This window comes from Tursiops truncatus, chromosome 16 (genome assembly GCF_011762595.2).
Source record: "Tursiops truncatus isolate mTurTru1 chromosome 16, mTurTru1.mat.Y, whole genome shotgun sequence".
Lineage (NCBI taxonomy): Eukaryota > Metazoa > Chordata > Mammalia > Artiodactyla > Delphinidae > Tursiops > Tursiops truncatus.
The window spans coordinates 72,786,550-72,801,079 of NC_047049.1; the positions used below are offsets into that span (position 1 = coordinate 72,786,550).

Below are 14,530 nucleotides of genomic sequence, written 5' to 3' on the forward strand. Positions count from 1 at the left end.
ACATTCATAGGGTAGAGGCTCTCCAAGAGGGAGTAGTCCCTTCTGCTGCCACCTAGTGTCCCGCTCATAAAGCAGGGGTGTCCCTCTGAGAGAAGTGTGCCACTATCTCCACCCCCAGGTCTGGAGCAGAGGCTCAGGGGAAGCAGCAGTCCATAAGAACAAATGCTCCAGAGCTTTTCCCAAAGGAACTGACTTTATTTAAAAGAGAATGTGCAGAAGTTCAGGCCTAAGGGGGCTCTTGAAGATACTGGAGATTTGGTGGTAAACAATTAAGAGGAGGCTGGTAGCCCCATTAGAACAAGCTAAAATGTAGGCCAGCCAGTTTACCAGAACGAGGCAGGCAAAGAGACAGCTAAGGCAGGGAGACATCAGGCCATGTGCACAGCCCTCCTTGGGTCCAAGCAAACCTCAAAAACTTGCCCCAAAAACTACCCTGTAAAAGGGTTCGATTTAATTGGTTCAGACTACGGAGCAATTTATGTCCCAGAGCACTGTTAAATCAGAGCAAATTAGTGCAGCCTAATAGGTAGGAGTGACATCAACAGGCATGGAAAGAGACAGTCAAAGAGAGCCCCACTAAATCCAACGTCATCCCAGGATGGCTGTGCAACATGCCCTGATGAGAGACATGAGAAGCTTCATATTGTTGGGAGGCAGAGGGTAGGGAGACAGAATTCACTAAAATAGTAAAGCCAAGTCAATTAATAAATGAATAAGCAAAGTCAAAACAAAATACAAGCCCTGGAGGCAGGGGGAGTCAATATCTAGAATCAACACAAAATATTATCTAAAACGTCCAGTTTTCAAAAAAGTATTGAAAGAATACTGAAAAGTGTGACCCATACACCAAAAGAAAAGCCCGCAACAGAAACTGCCTGTGAGAGCGCCTGGATGTCAGTTTTAGCAGATTTCAAAACAACCATTATAAATATGTTCGAAGAATTAAAAGAAATCATGCTTAAAGAAGTAACAAAGTACGATGACAACGTCTCATCAAGAAGAGAGTATTAATAAAGAGATAGAAATGAGATTCTAGAGTTAAAAAGCACAATAACTCAAATGAAAAATTCACTAGAGCAGCTCAACAGTAGATCTGAACTAACAAACGAAGAATCAGTGAACCTGAAGATAGATCAATTGAGATTATGCAATACAAAGAGGAAAAGAATGAAGAAAAATGAACAGTCTCAGAGAAATGTGGGACACCATTAACTGCTCCAACATGTATCTAATAGAAATACAAGGAAAAAACAATGAGAAAGGAGCAGTGAGAAATAACAGAGGTCAGAAGGCAGTGATGTATCCTTACTATTTTATTAAGCAAGAAATCAGGGAAAAAGGCATTAGTCTCATGTAATAGTCTTTTTTATTACTATTTGCTGATTTTCCATCATTTGTTACAGAGATAAAAAGACAAGGTGGAGGACTTCCCTGCTGGCACAGTGGTTAAGAATCCACCTGCCAATGCAGGGGACATGGGTTCGAGCCCTGATCAAGATCCCACATGCCGTGGAGCAACTAAGCCCGTGTGCCACAACTACTGAGCCCGTGTGCTGCAACTACTGAAGCGTGCACGTCTAGAGCCTGTGCTCTGCAACAAGAGAATCCACCACAATGAGAAGCCTGTGCACCGCAACGAAGAGTAGCCCCTCCTCGCTGCAACTAGAGAAAGCCCACGCACAGCAACGAGGACCCAACATGGCCAAAAAAAAAAAAAAAAAAGACAAGGTGTAGGAATTTCCAAAACAAATGGCTGATTATAAAAATGAAGGTAAGATGGACCTAAAAAATACACAAAATATATTCTATTAAAAAATATATATACCATGTATTCTAACACGTTGTGGAAAGGTAGCCCCTGAATGAATCAGGAGACATGGAATGAATGAATCAGGTTTCAGCCTGCTTCCTTAAACTAAGCTCTGATACTTTAATTTTTGCTGGGTGAGACTAAAGGTACAGTGGGGCAGGTAGCTTAGATGAGATCCTTCATGGTTAGCTTTGGTTTAGGAGAGTGGATAACTAAGCCAGTGATTCCAAGTTCCCCACTCCAACTTCAACGAGAGCTAGAAAGGTTAGGTGTTTTCCCATTTGTTTTAAATACTGGGATTTTGCATTATGTTCAAGAAATCCGTGGTTTCCTCTCCAAGTAAAAAATATGAAAGCCCTTGGACTAGATAACCCAACATTATTTCTAGCTGTAACAATTAATGAGTACACCACCAAAGCCAGGTACAGATCTTTTGTAAGGGTACTCGAAACAACTGCAAATATGGGTATTTTATTTTATCATTATGACCTCATTTTTCTATTCAAAGACACTAATTATAAGCTCACTTTGCCTTTCATATTTCCAGACTCTTCAGCTTATCTCAGACATTCAAAATTTAATAGGAAAACATTTACATCTGAGACCTTTTAGAAAAATGCCATATTACAGTATATACCTAAAGTCCTATCCTTAAATGTAAGGTATACTTACCAATGGTCAGGAAATCTGATCGATACTGACAAGTCATTCCAAAGCCAAAATCTCGCCAAAAGCCAGAATCCTTTTTGTGAACCTTAAGTTTAAAAAACAAAATTCAATTTAATCCCTCAAAAACTAGAAGTAGTTTCAATCAACAATGAAACAAATTAAAATATTTTCCAAATAATACTTTTTCCTGGCATTTATGTGACTGATAATGGATCAGATGCCTTTATATTACTAAATCCTTACAAAACCAACAAAAATACAGTAATCCCCATGAGCACAGGATTCTTGCTACTTCTTTTTTGTTGTTTTGTTTTGTTTTATGAATTTTGTTTTATTTTACTTTTTTTATACAGCAGGTTCTTATTAGTTATCTATTTCATACAAATTAGTATGTGTATGTCAATCCTAATCTCCCAATTTATCCCACCACCACTGCCCCACCCCCTACCCTGCTGTCCCCACTTGGTGCCCATACTTTTGTTCTCTACTTTCAATTTAATTTGTTCAAACCTTGTAGAAGGTGCAAGCTGAGGTTACTAACAATCAAAGAATTTGATGCCTGACCTCAGGGGGCTTACATTCTGTTTAAGGAGGACACCAGTTGCACAAGCACATACCGTAATACACTGATCACTTCTACACAGTAGACCTTATTTGGTGCCTGGCCAGCATCCATTCCCCTACCGCTTTCCTAACTGTGTACAGTTTTGCTCTGGTAATTACCTGGCCCCATGCAGTCCATGAGTTTCAGGGACGCTCCTTCCACTGGCAGCGTCAGACTGGGCCGTGAGCATGCTACACCAGTGAGACGGTCTCACCCTACTCACTTAGGAACTGATTAGGCATTAGACAAAGCTCAGGTCAACATGCTAAAACAGGAGGGCTATTGGGAACTTTGGAAAACAAAGCCCCCTCATTCTTCTGAGAGCTACTAGAAAAGACACTTGCTCTCTTTGGATGGTGTACGGCAGGAGTAAGCAACTACCACCTGGCTTTGCAAATAACTGTATTGGAACAAAGCCACACTCATTTGTTTACAAATTGTCTATGGGTATTTTTGTGGTACAATGGCAGAGTTATTAAATAGTTGGAACAGGGACTGTATGGTCTGCAAAACCTAAAATATTTTCTATGTGGCTCTTTACAGAATAAATGTGTCAACCCCTGGTGTAGGGTATAGATGAGAAGTTTGGAACTGCTGCAGTCCTTTCCCACCATGAGGGAAACCAGTTTTAAAATGGAGCAGTCACCACTGAAGTCCAAGCAGAGAAAGAAAAAGAAAATCAGAGCTTTGATGACACTGCACCTGCAGAATGAAGTAAAAGTTGAAGCTTGATAAACCTCCTTTTAAAATTCATACATTCAACAAGTGTTTAATCTGTTGGACTTGGTTTTGGGAGCTGGGACCCAGCAGGGAACAGAGGTGACAAAATCCCTGCTACCACAGAGCCTCCATTTTGATGGGAAAATAACCAATAAATAAATATAGGTCTCAGGTGGTGACACATGCTGGAAAGAAAGATGCCGTAGGCTAAAAAGAGAGCAAGATAGAAAGCCTATTTTAGATATAATGGCCACAAAAGGCCTCTATGAGGAGGTAACGTTTGAGCAGGGACCCTACTGAAATCAGGGAGTGGGCTATGCAAATATGTGGAGATCATTCCAGAAGCATGTACAATGGCTCTGAGGGAGGAGCTCACTTGGAGTGTTTGAGAAACAGTAAAGAAACAACTGTGGCAATAGCTCAGAAAACAAGGGCAAGAAGAATGAGGCCCCAGGTCAAGAAACAGCTATTACATTTTCCAAACATAAGTGGTATTACAGTATTTTGATAGGCTTATGGCAATGATCTAGAAGAGGCAAAATGTTAGGATAGGAGAGAGTGAAGAATGGCTGAGGGGCGCCCTTGTTTAGGCATGAGGGATGAGCTCCGTGTAGTTCACTACAAAAGGACGAGCTGGCCTTAGGAAGGAATGTGGCAGTTCCTCCACTGGGACTGGAGAGAGGCTGAGAATGGGATACAGAGCCAGTGAGGCCGATGGATCTCATGACAGGAGAATAAGGAAGTGAACATCCGACTGCTTCTCTTTTCTAAATGAAACACATACGTGGAGAGTGAGGAGTGGTGAGGGCTGCTGGGAGGCGTGAGAAGGATAGTGTGGCAGGCTTGGAGGACAAAGAGTGGGTGGACTAGGGTAAGGCACAGGATTTCAGGGCAGTCTGGGACTCCTGAGGCCTGTGGTCACGTTTAAAGCTATGCTGTGTAGTGGGACTGTGTGTCTCTCACTCTCCACATTCTGCTGCTCTGGGGCCGGGTTGACAGAGTTGTCCTTAACCAGGTTAGGGTTCTAAGAGAAAACACTGGAAGGAGTGAGGGATGAAGGAGGTGAGTGTATGGCAAAAAAGAGGCTGTGGATAACAGCTGACCATGGAATCTGAGTTGGGTAAGGAGGGAAATGAGGATATGGATGTGAGGAGGGTGACAGAGATGAGAGAGACAGGCACCTCACCCAACCTGCAGCATTCTGAGACAGCTTCCTCCAAGAAATGAAGTTAGAGCTGGGATCTGAGAGATAAGTAGGAGTTAGTTAAGTGAAAGATGTGCTGGGAGAAAGTTCCAGGCAAAGGAACAGTTTACGCAAAGGCCTGTGATGGAAGAGAGCACTGTGGGTGAAAGATGGTGGGACTAAACACTGGGGTCAGAAGTAGAGGTGCCCATAAATGTGGAGCAGGGCTCAGGAAATTTTTATAGAGAACTGGACAGTAAATATTTTAGGCTCTGCAGAACACAGAATCTCCGTCTCAACTACTCAACTCTGTCACTGTAGTGTGAAAGCAGTCATTAACAATTAAATAATCAAATGAACACGTTGTGTTCCAAAAAACTTTAAGGCCACTGAAATTTGAATTTCATATAATTTTCATGTGCCATGAAATATTATCCTTTTAAAAATACTTTTCAACCATTCTTAACTCATGGGCCATTCAAAACTAGGCAGCAGGCCAGATCTGGCCTGCAGGCCACAGACTGCTGACCCCTGGCCTAGAGGGATCAGCAGGGCCACATCGGAGAGAACTACGTGTGCCTGGTCACATGGTTTGGGCTTTATCCTAATGGTAATGGGGGTTCTCTGAAGAGTAGGAGCAAAAGGAGTAATGTGATCAGATGATGTTTTTGGAAGATCATTCTGGATGATAAGGGAGAAGAGATAAGGAGAGAGAAGAGGTAAGAAGGCAAGAATGGAGTCAGTGAGGCTGGTTAAGAGGCAACAGTTATAATCTGGGGATAAGAGGCTGGTGGTATAGACTGTCATGGTATGTCCAGAAAGAAAAAAAATTTGATGGGATGTAGAAAAGATTTAGGACACAGAATTGACAGAAGTCAGCAAGTGACTCAATGGGCAGGAGCAGGGGATGAGACGGAAGGATCATCCAAGGATGACAGCAGACTGTTGTCCTGACAATGGGTATGTGACGGTACATCCCCCACAAGAGCAGGAGCACGGGGCTGGGGGCAGGGGAGGACCAGCCCAGAGATGGATGATGTGGAGCTAGGTTCTGCACACAGTGAATTTCAGTGATCTGTAGGGCAACCACAGACTGGAAATTCTTGCAGATAGCAGGAATATAGGAATATACAGGTCTGTAGAGGAGGCAGCTTTTGAGAAGAGTGGGACAGTCTGAAAAAGCTGCTGTGCAGAATGGGAGAACCACTCTGGAAAACAGAATGAGCCAGGCAGTACTGAGAACTTGGCTCAAGTAGGAGCTAATAAATGAAATACAAATTTTCCTTTAACATTTGGTGGGGGGTGGAAGGCTTCTTCCTGAGGGCAGGACTTTTTGTTAATTTTGCTCGCTATTAATTTTGCTCACCGCTATATCCCTAGTACCTAGAACAATGCAAGGCACAGGATAGGCTTTCAATAAATACTTGTTAAATGAATAAATAAATTTATAGAGGCATAAGTTTTGTGGCAAAACCAAGAGTGGGCTCTAATATTCTTATCTCCTTTGTCAAAAATATATAATATATATAATCCTGGTGCAAAGTATTAAAACATCCACTCTGACATTTCTACCCCAGGCCAATTCTGATTTTATAAATATTATGACTTCATTTATAACTTTAGTTTCTTTAAAAATTCTTCAAATATTATCAGACTTGGGGAAAAGAGTCATTGGTTTTGTTTGATTTTTAAATCAGCACATTTTCACTGAGGAAAAGTAGAAGGAAACTCATATTGTCTACAATCCCTGATTGTTAACATTTTATTGCATTTTACTCTTTCTCCTAAGCATGTGGGAGATGCAGCGATCCACACATAACCTACATCTCCAGCCCTCAGCTGCTCACAGATGGCAGGTCCACGAATCCCCCTGGCAACTTGGCATTTTCCCTTGGATGTCTGATAACCAACACACACCTACCATGCTCAAATTGAAGTCCTGATCTCTCCTCTTGCCACTCCTGTCTTTCCCTCACTCTCCACATCTAATCTACCAGCAAGTTCTGTCAGTTCTGTTTCTAAATCATAGCCAAACCTTTCTCCACAATCACCATCCTCACCCAAGCCACAGCACCGGCCCTGGTCTACTGCAAAAGCCTAACTGGCTACTTGCAGCTAGAGCCACACACAATCCATTCTCCAAAGAACCAAAACTCCCAAGGTTTTCTATCACACTTACATAAAATTCAAACCCCTTACAGGGGTATAGCAAGCTCTACATGACCTGGCCCAGCTCTGTGCCCACTCGCCCCCTGTGCTCCAGCCACCTTAGGAAATCTACTAGCTGTCTTTCTGCCTGGCACTGCCTTCCCCAGTCACTGTGTAGCAGGTTCCTTCCTTTCATTTGGAAGCCCCTCCAACAGCCCCATCTCAGAGAGGCCTTTCTGACCCAACGCAACACAGATACCACCTAATCACTCTTCACAACGCAGCCTGTTTTAATGATCTACATGGTATGTGTTAATTGATTTTATTTTCTGTCTTTTCCTACCAGACTAAAGATTCTTGTGAACAACAATCACGTCTGTATGGTTCTACGTGCTGGGGTTACAGCGGTGAATAATGGCTGGCACAGAATGGACGTTCACTATTTGATGAATTAATATAACAGAGTGGAGACTATGGAGCCACACTGCCCGGGCTCCTGGCCCCATCCTGGCCAGCTGTGCATTAGGGGAGGGGCACTCATCCATGCACAGCTGTCTCCTCATCTGTAAAACAGGGGTAATAATAGTACCCACCTCAAAGGTTGTTACAGGATTAAATGAGTTAACGTGTATAAAAAACAGCACAGTACCTTGCACAAACAAAAGGGTACATAAAAAAACACTAGCTATTATAGCATTAAAATATTTAAAATATATATACACCATTTACCATTTTTTAACTTCACATTTACCTCTACATTTACACTGTTGTATTTATTTCCATTTCATGAACACTTTCCTCTTGACACACAACATTCACCACAGTATATACTATAATTCAATTTATCATTTTATTATTAGAGTTTTGCTTGCTTTCAATCTTGTCAATATTATGCATATTGCTACTCTACACCTCTGATTATTTCCTCAGGAGAGACTCCTGGGAGCGGAAATTATTGGATCAGAGGGATGAACCTGTTTGAAAACTCCTGACCCAGAAAGCTCACCTGCATTCCCACACCACTGGCAGGGACGGAGGAGCCCCTACCCCACCAGCCTCACTCACATGGCTGTTTTTCAAAACAGCGATTTCACGGCAGAAGAAAAGTATTGCACTGCTGTTTTAATGCATTCTTAGTAAGAATGACTATTTAAATATGTTTACTGTGAATTATTATCAAATGCCTTTTAACTATTTTTTTTCCTATTTGGTGTATTTCCTATTTACTTCTAATACAACTTTAAACATTATGGAGAGCAAACTTTTGTCTTATGCTTTTTAAGTGAGAATAATGAAGCTTAGAAAGGTTAAATAAATTGCAATGGTTACAAACTGGTGAAACTACAACTTGAAATGGAAGTACTTAAACTTATTTTTCTATACAACATCTTAGAATGAATCCACTTTCAAATCATTCTTCGCCCACATCCTCCCAAACCAGACAAGAAAATTCGCTCTTCACCCTCATAGGCTGAGTCCATTTTGCACTTCTTCTGGTTTGTTTTTCCAAGTAAAATTTTTTATAAATAAACTTTTTATTTTGAAATAATTTCAGATTTACAGAAAAGTTGCCACATAGTAAAGAGTTCCCATATACTTCTCTTGTAGCTTTAGCTTCCCCTAAATGTTCTTATCTTACACCGTTGTGGTACATTTGTCCAAACTAAGAAACCAACAATGGTACATTACTATTAACTAACGGCAGACTTTATTTGGATTCCACCAGTTTTTCCTTTAATGTCCTTTTTTCTGTTCTAGGATCCAGTCCAGGTGACCACATTGCCTTTGGTGTTGTCTCCTTAGTCTCCTGAGAAATTGTGACATTTTCTCAGTCTTGTTTTTGATGATCTTGACAGTTTTGAGGAGTAATGGTCAGGTATTTTATAGGATGTCCCTCAATTTGGGTTTGTCTGAAGTTTTTCTCATAATTAGGCTGGGGTTATAGGTTTTTGGAAGAAAGACCACAGGGCTGAAGTGCCTTTCTTGTTACATCATATGAGGGGGTACATGACAAGACTAGTAATGTTAACCTTCATTACTTGGTTTAAGGTGGTGTCTGCCAGGCTTTCTCTGTTGAAACCTACTAGTTTTTCTTTTTTCATACTTGTTTCTTTGGAAGTGAGTCACCTAGCTCCACCTTCTGGAAAAGGGAGTATCTACAAGTTATTTAGAATTTGGTAGGGAAGATCTGTCTCTTTTCCCCCTAATCTAATCAACCTATCGATCTATCCAGTTCATTCATTATTATTACTTATTTACTCACTCACAAATTTATTTATATCAGTATGGACTCATGGATATTTATTTTATTCTAGTGTTATAATCCAGTACTAGGTTATTTATTTTGTTGCTCAAATTGTTCCAGCTTTGCCACTGGGAGCCCTTTCAGGCTCGTGTCCCTCTGACATACCCTCATCCTTTTGTTGTTTGAATATCTCCTTACTTTCTAGAGCTACAAGATGCTCCAGGCTCCTCTATTTCCTGTCCCAGCACTAAGATCTGGGAGCTGGGTATGCCTTTTACTCTAAAGATGTCACTGCTTCTGGGTCTCTTGGGACAGAGTTAGGTCATACATGTATGTATACCATGTATATACCCTTTGACTTTTTAATCCTAAATTGCTATTAACTTCTTTTTTATTATGTGTTTCATCAACAACTATTTAAAGAAACTAAAGTTTTACTAGGTTCTTGCTGTTGTTGACCACTTTTTAAAAATAATTTATTTTAAATAAAAATTTTTTTGGTTGCATTTAAATAAAATTTTTTGGCTGCATTGGGTCTTTGTGGCTGCTCAGAGGCTTTTCTCTAGTTGTGGCAAGCAGGGGCTACCCTTTGTTGTGGTGCGCAGGCTTCTCCACTGCGGTGGCTTCTCTTGTTGGGGAGCACGGGCTCTAGGTGCATGGGCTTCAGCAGTTGTGGCACTCAGGCTCAGTAGTTGTGGCTCACGGGCTCTAGAGCACAGGCTCAGTAGTTGTGGTGCACGGGCTTGGCTCTGCAGCATGTGGGATCTTCCTGGACCAGGGCTCGAACCTGTGTCCTCTGCATTGGCAGGTGGATTCTTAACCACTGCGCCAGCAGGGAAGCCCCTGACCACTGTTTTATTCTCAGGTCTTCCTCTTTCAATGTGCTCATTCTCATTCTGCTGAATTAGAAAAGGTCTGTGAGAAATAACCTCTGAGCTCTTCAGTGTTCAAAAATGTCTATTTTGCCCTCAAATAAGTCAAATATGGATTCTATAATCGAAGTTATTTTTCTTCAGAATTTTCAAGGTATCATTTTATTATCTTCTAATACCAATATTATCATGAAGGCCGTGAGTGCCAACCTATTATTCCTTGGTAGACAAGCTAGGTTTTGCTATTTTTGGCGTCTCTGGAAACTATTAGGATTGTCCCTTGACTTCTGTTCTCAAATGCCAGAAGACTTATCTTTTCTTAGTTCTTTGAAGTTTTCTTCTATTTCCTCCCCTCTCTATTCTCTTTTCTTTCTCTTCTGGAACTCCTATTAAACAATCTGGGAGCTTCTGAATTGATTTCCCACATCTCAGTTTTTCTCTCACATTGTCTCTTGGCCTGTCTGCCAGTTTATAAACTATTTCAACTGTGACCATCTGCTATTCAGCCCATTTACTGAGTTTTATATTTCACAATTTCCAAGTTCTGACTCTATTTTTAGCAACAAATAGTTTTACAAAATCAATATTTTCTCTAATTTCCTTAAACATATATTTAAAGTTGTTTTCTACCTGTATTCATATTCTCATACGTTAATTTTTCTATTTATTAAAATTTGGTGCCTCTTTCATTGTGTTAGCTTCCCTCAAATGTTTGGCTAGCTGTGGTTAGCTGCCACTCATTTTTGTTTCAAAAATCATTGTTCAAACACCCCTGGTTCTTAGCTATGATTACAGGGGTCTATCTCCAGCAATAGTGAAGGAGGGGCTAAACGTGGTCTTGGGCAAAATGTGCCAATGACGGCTCACCTCTGGAGTCTGGGGCTCCCTATCCACCCTACAACTCAGTATTCCTAGGACCCTACCCTGCCTTTCTAGCTCCAGGGACCACACACACTGCCTCAGCCTGTAGGTCAGTGCCTGTGATGCCTGCTGTTCAGCACAACTTCCAGAGAAGCACAGATACTCTACCACTCCCTGTCTTCTATGAGCTCAGAGGATGCAAGGCAGCCCCATCTTCAGTGTTGTCCTGAATATGTTCCAGACTGTTCTCTCCTCCATTAATCAACCCTATGACAACTATTGTCACCTTACAGAAATTTCTCAAAATTTAGATCTCCTAATGGCACTTCTCTCATTCTCCAATACGAATATGCCTTTTTATTTTTAATAATTCACTTCTACAAAGGATTTACGGTGTCAGATAGGGCAGATGTAGATGCTCAGTTTGCCACTTTGACCCCATTTGTATCTATATTCCTAAGTAATACTGGCCTACAGATAAGGTAGAAGTGTGTGTGTGTGTGTGTGTGTCTGTGTGTGTGTGTGTGTGTGTGTGTGTGTGTTTATGTATACATGCTTTGCCAGGGGTTGATATGAAGATAATGCTGGCCTCTTAAAATATATTAAGTAGATCATATGGCACTAATATTATCTGTTCTTTGAAAGTTTGGAAAAACTTACCAGTGAAACATATCTACGTATCTGCAGGTTAAATGTTTGATAACTGTTCTAATATTTTAAATTGCTCTTCATCTCTTCAGAGCTTCCATCTCTTTTATTTATAAAATACTAACATGAGCTTTTATAAAATATTAACATGAGGGACTTCCCTGGTGGCCCAGTGGTTAAGACTCCATGCTTCCAATGGAGGGTGTGTGGGTTTGATCCCTGGTCAGGGAACTAAGATCCCGCATGCTGTGCAGTGCAGCCAAAAATAAAATAAAAGTATAAAAAAAAAATTTACATGAATTTAGTTCATTCTAATATTTTATAAACTCTCAAATCTTTCCTTTTATTTAGAATTTTTAAAACTTACTATATGAAATAGATTTCTCTTAATGTTTTCTTATTCTAATTTTGTACGTTGTTGTTTTCTATTTTACCCCGAATCTGCCCACTTTATGATTACATTTTTTCTGCACATAAAGAATAAGCTCCTATATTTGTCAATCTATTATTTTTGGTTCATTAATTTCCACCTTTATCTTTATTTCTTTCCTGGAGTTACTTTTCACTTTTTAAACATGTTAAATTGTCTTCTTAGTTCATTTGTTTCCTTTTTGTTCTTAATGTTAACAATAAAAGATTAGGCTAAATGCAATATAGTATCCTGGACTGGATCCTGAAACAGAAAGAGGAGGTGTAGTAGAAAAACTGGTGAAATCCTAATAAAATCTATAGTGTAGTTAGCAGTAACTTACCAATGTTAATTTCTTAATTTTGACAAATGAACCATGGCTATGTAAGATGTAAACAATAGGGGAAACTGGGTGAAGTACAGGAACTCTCTATACTATCTTTCCAACTTTTCTGTAAATCTAAATTATTCCACATGTTTATTTAAATTTTTTTCAAAACTTTTGTAACTTTGTCAATAACTGTAAGTTCTGATATATGGCACTCCCATTCCAAGACTAAGTAATTTCCCATAGTATATTATTCCTTCTTATTTATTTAGTAGTTTTAATTTCCAGTTAGTAAGGTTTCTAAAATTAAAATTTATTTTTAGTATTACTAAAAATAAGTTGGTAGAAATGACCGTACAGTTTTCACAATCTAGAACTTGAATTTTTCTCTGTAGCCTAAACTTTTCTGCCCATCCCCAACCCCCCTGCCACACTTTATGGAGGGGGTACACTATGAAAGTGTGTTCATAGTAACTACAGTTTTTAATTGAAACTATGTTTTCTGTTTGTGAAACAAACATAAAGGAACCAGGCAAAGATCTCTGAGACTTTTCATAACCGATAGTAAGAATCTTACCAGCTGCTGTTCCACAGGCGGGGGCACATCCAGATTGGCATAAACAATGGCAGGGTTGTAAAGACTAAACACCACAGGGTAAAACACCTTCTTACCTATAAATTAAAATATGTTTACATCACAAAAAGAAGTAATAAAATAAAGCATTGATCTTTATTGCAGTAAAGTCTTTACTACGACTTCGTTAAAGTGTTTCTTTGTTACATATGATGATCTTATTTTATTAATATTGTATTTTATCAATGTTCAGGTTACTGAAACCTCATGTTGATGAACATGATGATGATTTTATAACATATCAGTAAGTTTGGCTATGAAACTATAACCTTGCAAAAGAACAGAGAAAAAAAGACTAAAGGGTGCTTTATTCCCTTTTGACATGTTTATTCCCTTTGACTCTGGGGCGATGCACAAAAGCATTCTCTCACCTGTTCTGAGGTGAACCATTTATTAATCATTATGTCATCGAATTAGCAGTAACAGATGTAGGTTAACCTCTGACAATCACCAAGAAACTTAGAAACTTCTGTTAAACTCACCCTTCAAAATGAATCATAAAAACAGTGAATCCAAAGGATATTGTATAATGGATACATAAATAATAATTAGAATATAGAACTGCAGACAGATCTAAACAAGATTTGGAAAACTTGGGAAGATTGAGTTAAAAATACATGATGTGGGGTTCCCTGGTGGCGCAGTGGTTGAGAGTCCGCCTGCCCATGCAGGGGACACGGGTTCGTGCCCCGGTCCGGGAAGATCCCACATGCCGCGGAGCGGCTGGGCCCGTGAGCCATGGCCGCTGAGCCTGCGCGTCCGCAGCCTGTGCTCCACAATGGGAGAGGCCACAACAGTGAGAGGCCCGCATACCGGAAAAAAAAAAAAAAAAAACCCACAAAAAATACATGATGTAATAGCCCCCTCAAAAGGCCTTGTCATTAGCATTCAGATTGTTAGCACTGAAGGGACCCTTTAAGGCTAACTAACTAGCCCATCTCCTCTCAACAGAGATCCCCTTGCTGAGACTGGCCTCAATCAGACGTGATAATATGTAGCACTCAGAAATTGTCAAGGACCCTGTAAGTAATGTGGCAGTCTTTTTATTACAAGATCCCCAGCAGATGTTCATCTCATCTTCATTAAAACCCACTTAGGGAAGAGGAGCTCAATTTCCCAGAGGCAAATCTATTTCTTTTACATTAAGGAAATAATGTAAAATATATATAAAATATGTATTTTTGCCTGGTAAAAAAAAAGGTAAATCTAACCCTCATTTACCCACTTGACTCTCAGGGAGTTCCTGACAACCATCCCTAACCAAATTGATTAATAAGAAGATAATAATTTGTACGATATGAGTAGTTCTATATAAAAAAACATTTACTATGAGATTTTTTTAATATAGAAAACTTCCTTTTCACATTTAAAATAATATGATATATAAAAATGTTATTTG

At 39.9% G+C, this 14,530-nt stretch overlaps 1 protein-coding gene across 9 annotated transcripts in view; it reads right to left on the reverse strand.

Annotated features, from left to right (window-relative positions):
• Positions 1-14,530, reverse strand: part of CSGALNACT2 (chondroitin sulfate N-acetylgalactosaminyltransferase 2) — a 49,997-nt gene that overhangs the window by 6,106 nt on the left and 29,361 nt on the right. For 5 of the 9 annotated variants that reach the window (XM_073793587.1, XM_033842213.2, XM_033842214.2 and 2 more), the window contains 2 exons: positions 13,075-13,169; positions 2,483-2,564 (listed from right to left, as the gene is read on the reverse strand). In XM_073793587.1, the coding sequence (XP_073649688.1) occupies positions 2,483-2,564; positions 13,075-13,169 (177 nt within the window). The other 4 variants (XM_073793586.1, XM_073793585.1, XM_073793588.1 and 1 more) reach the window with 4 other exon arrangements.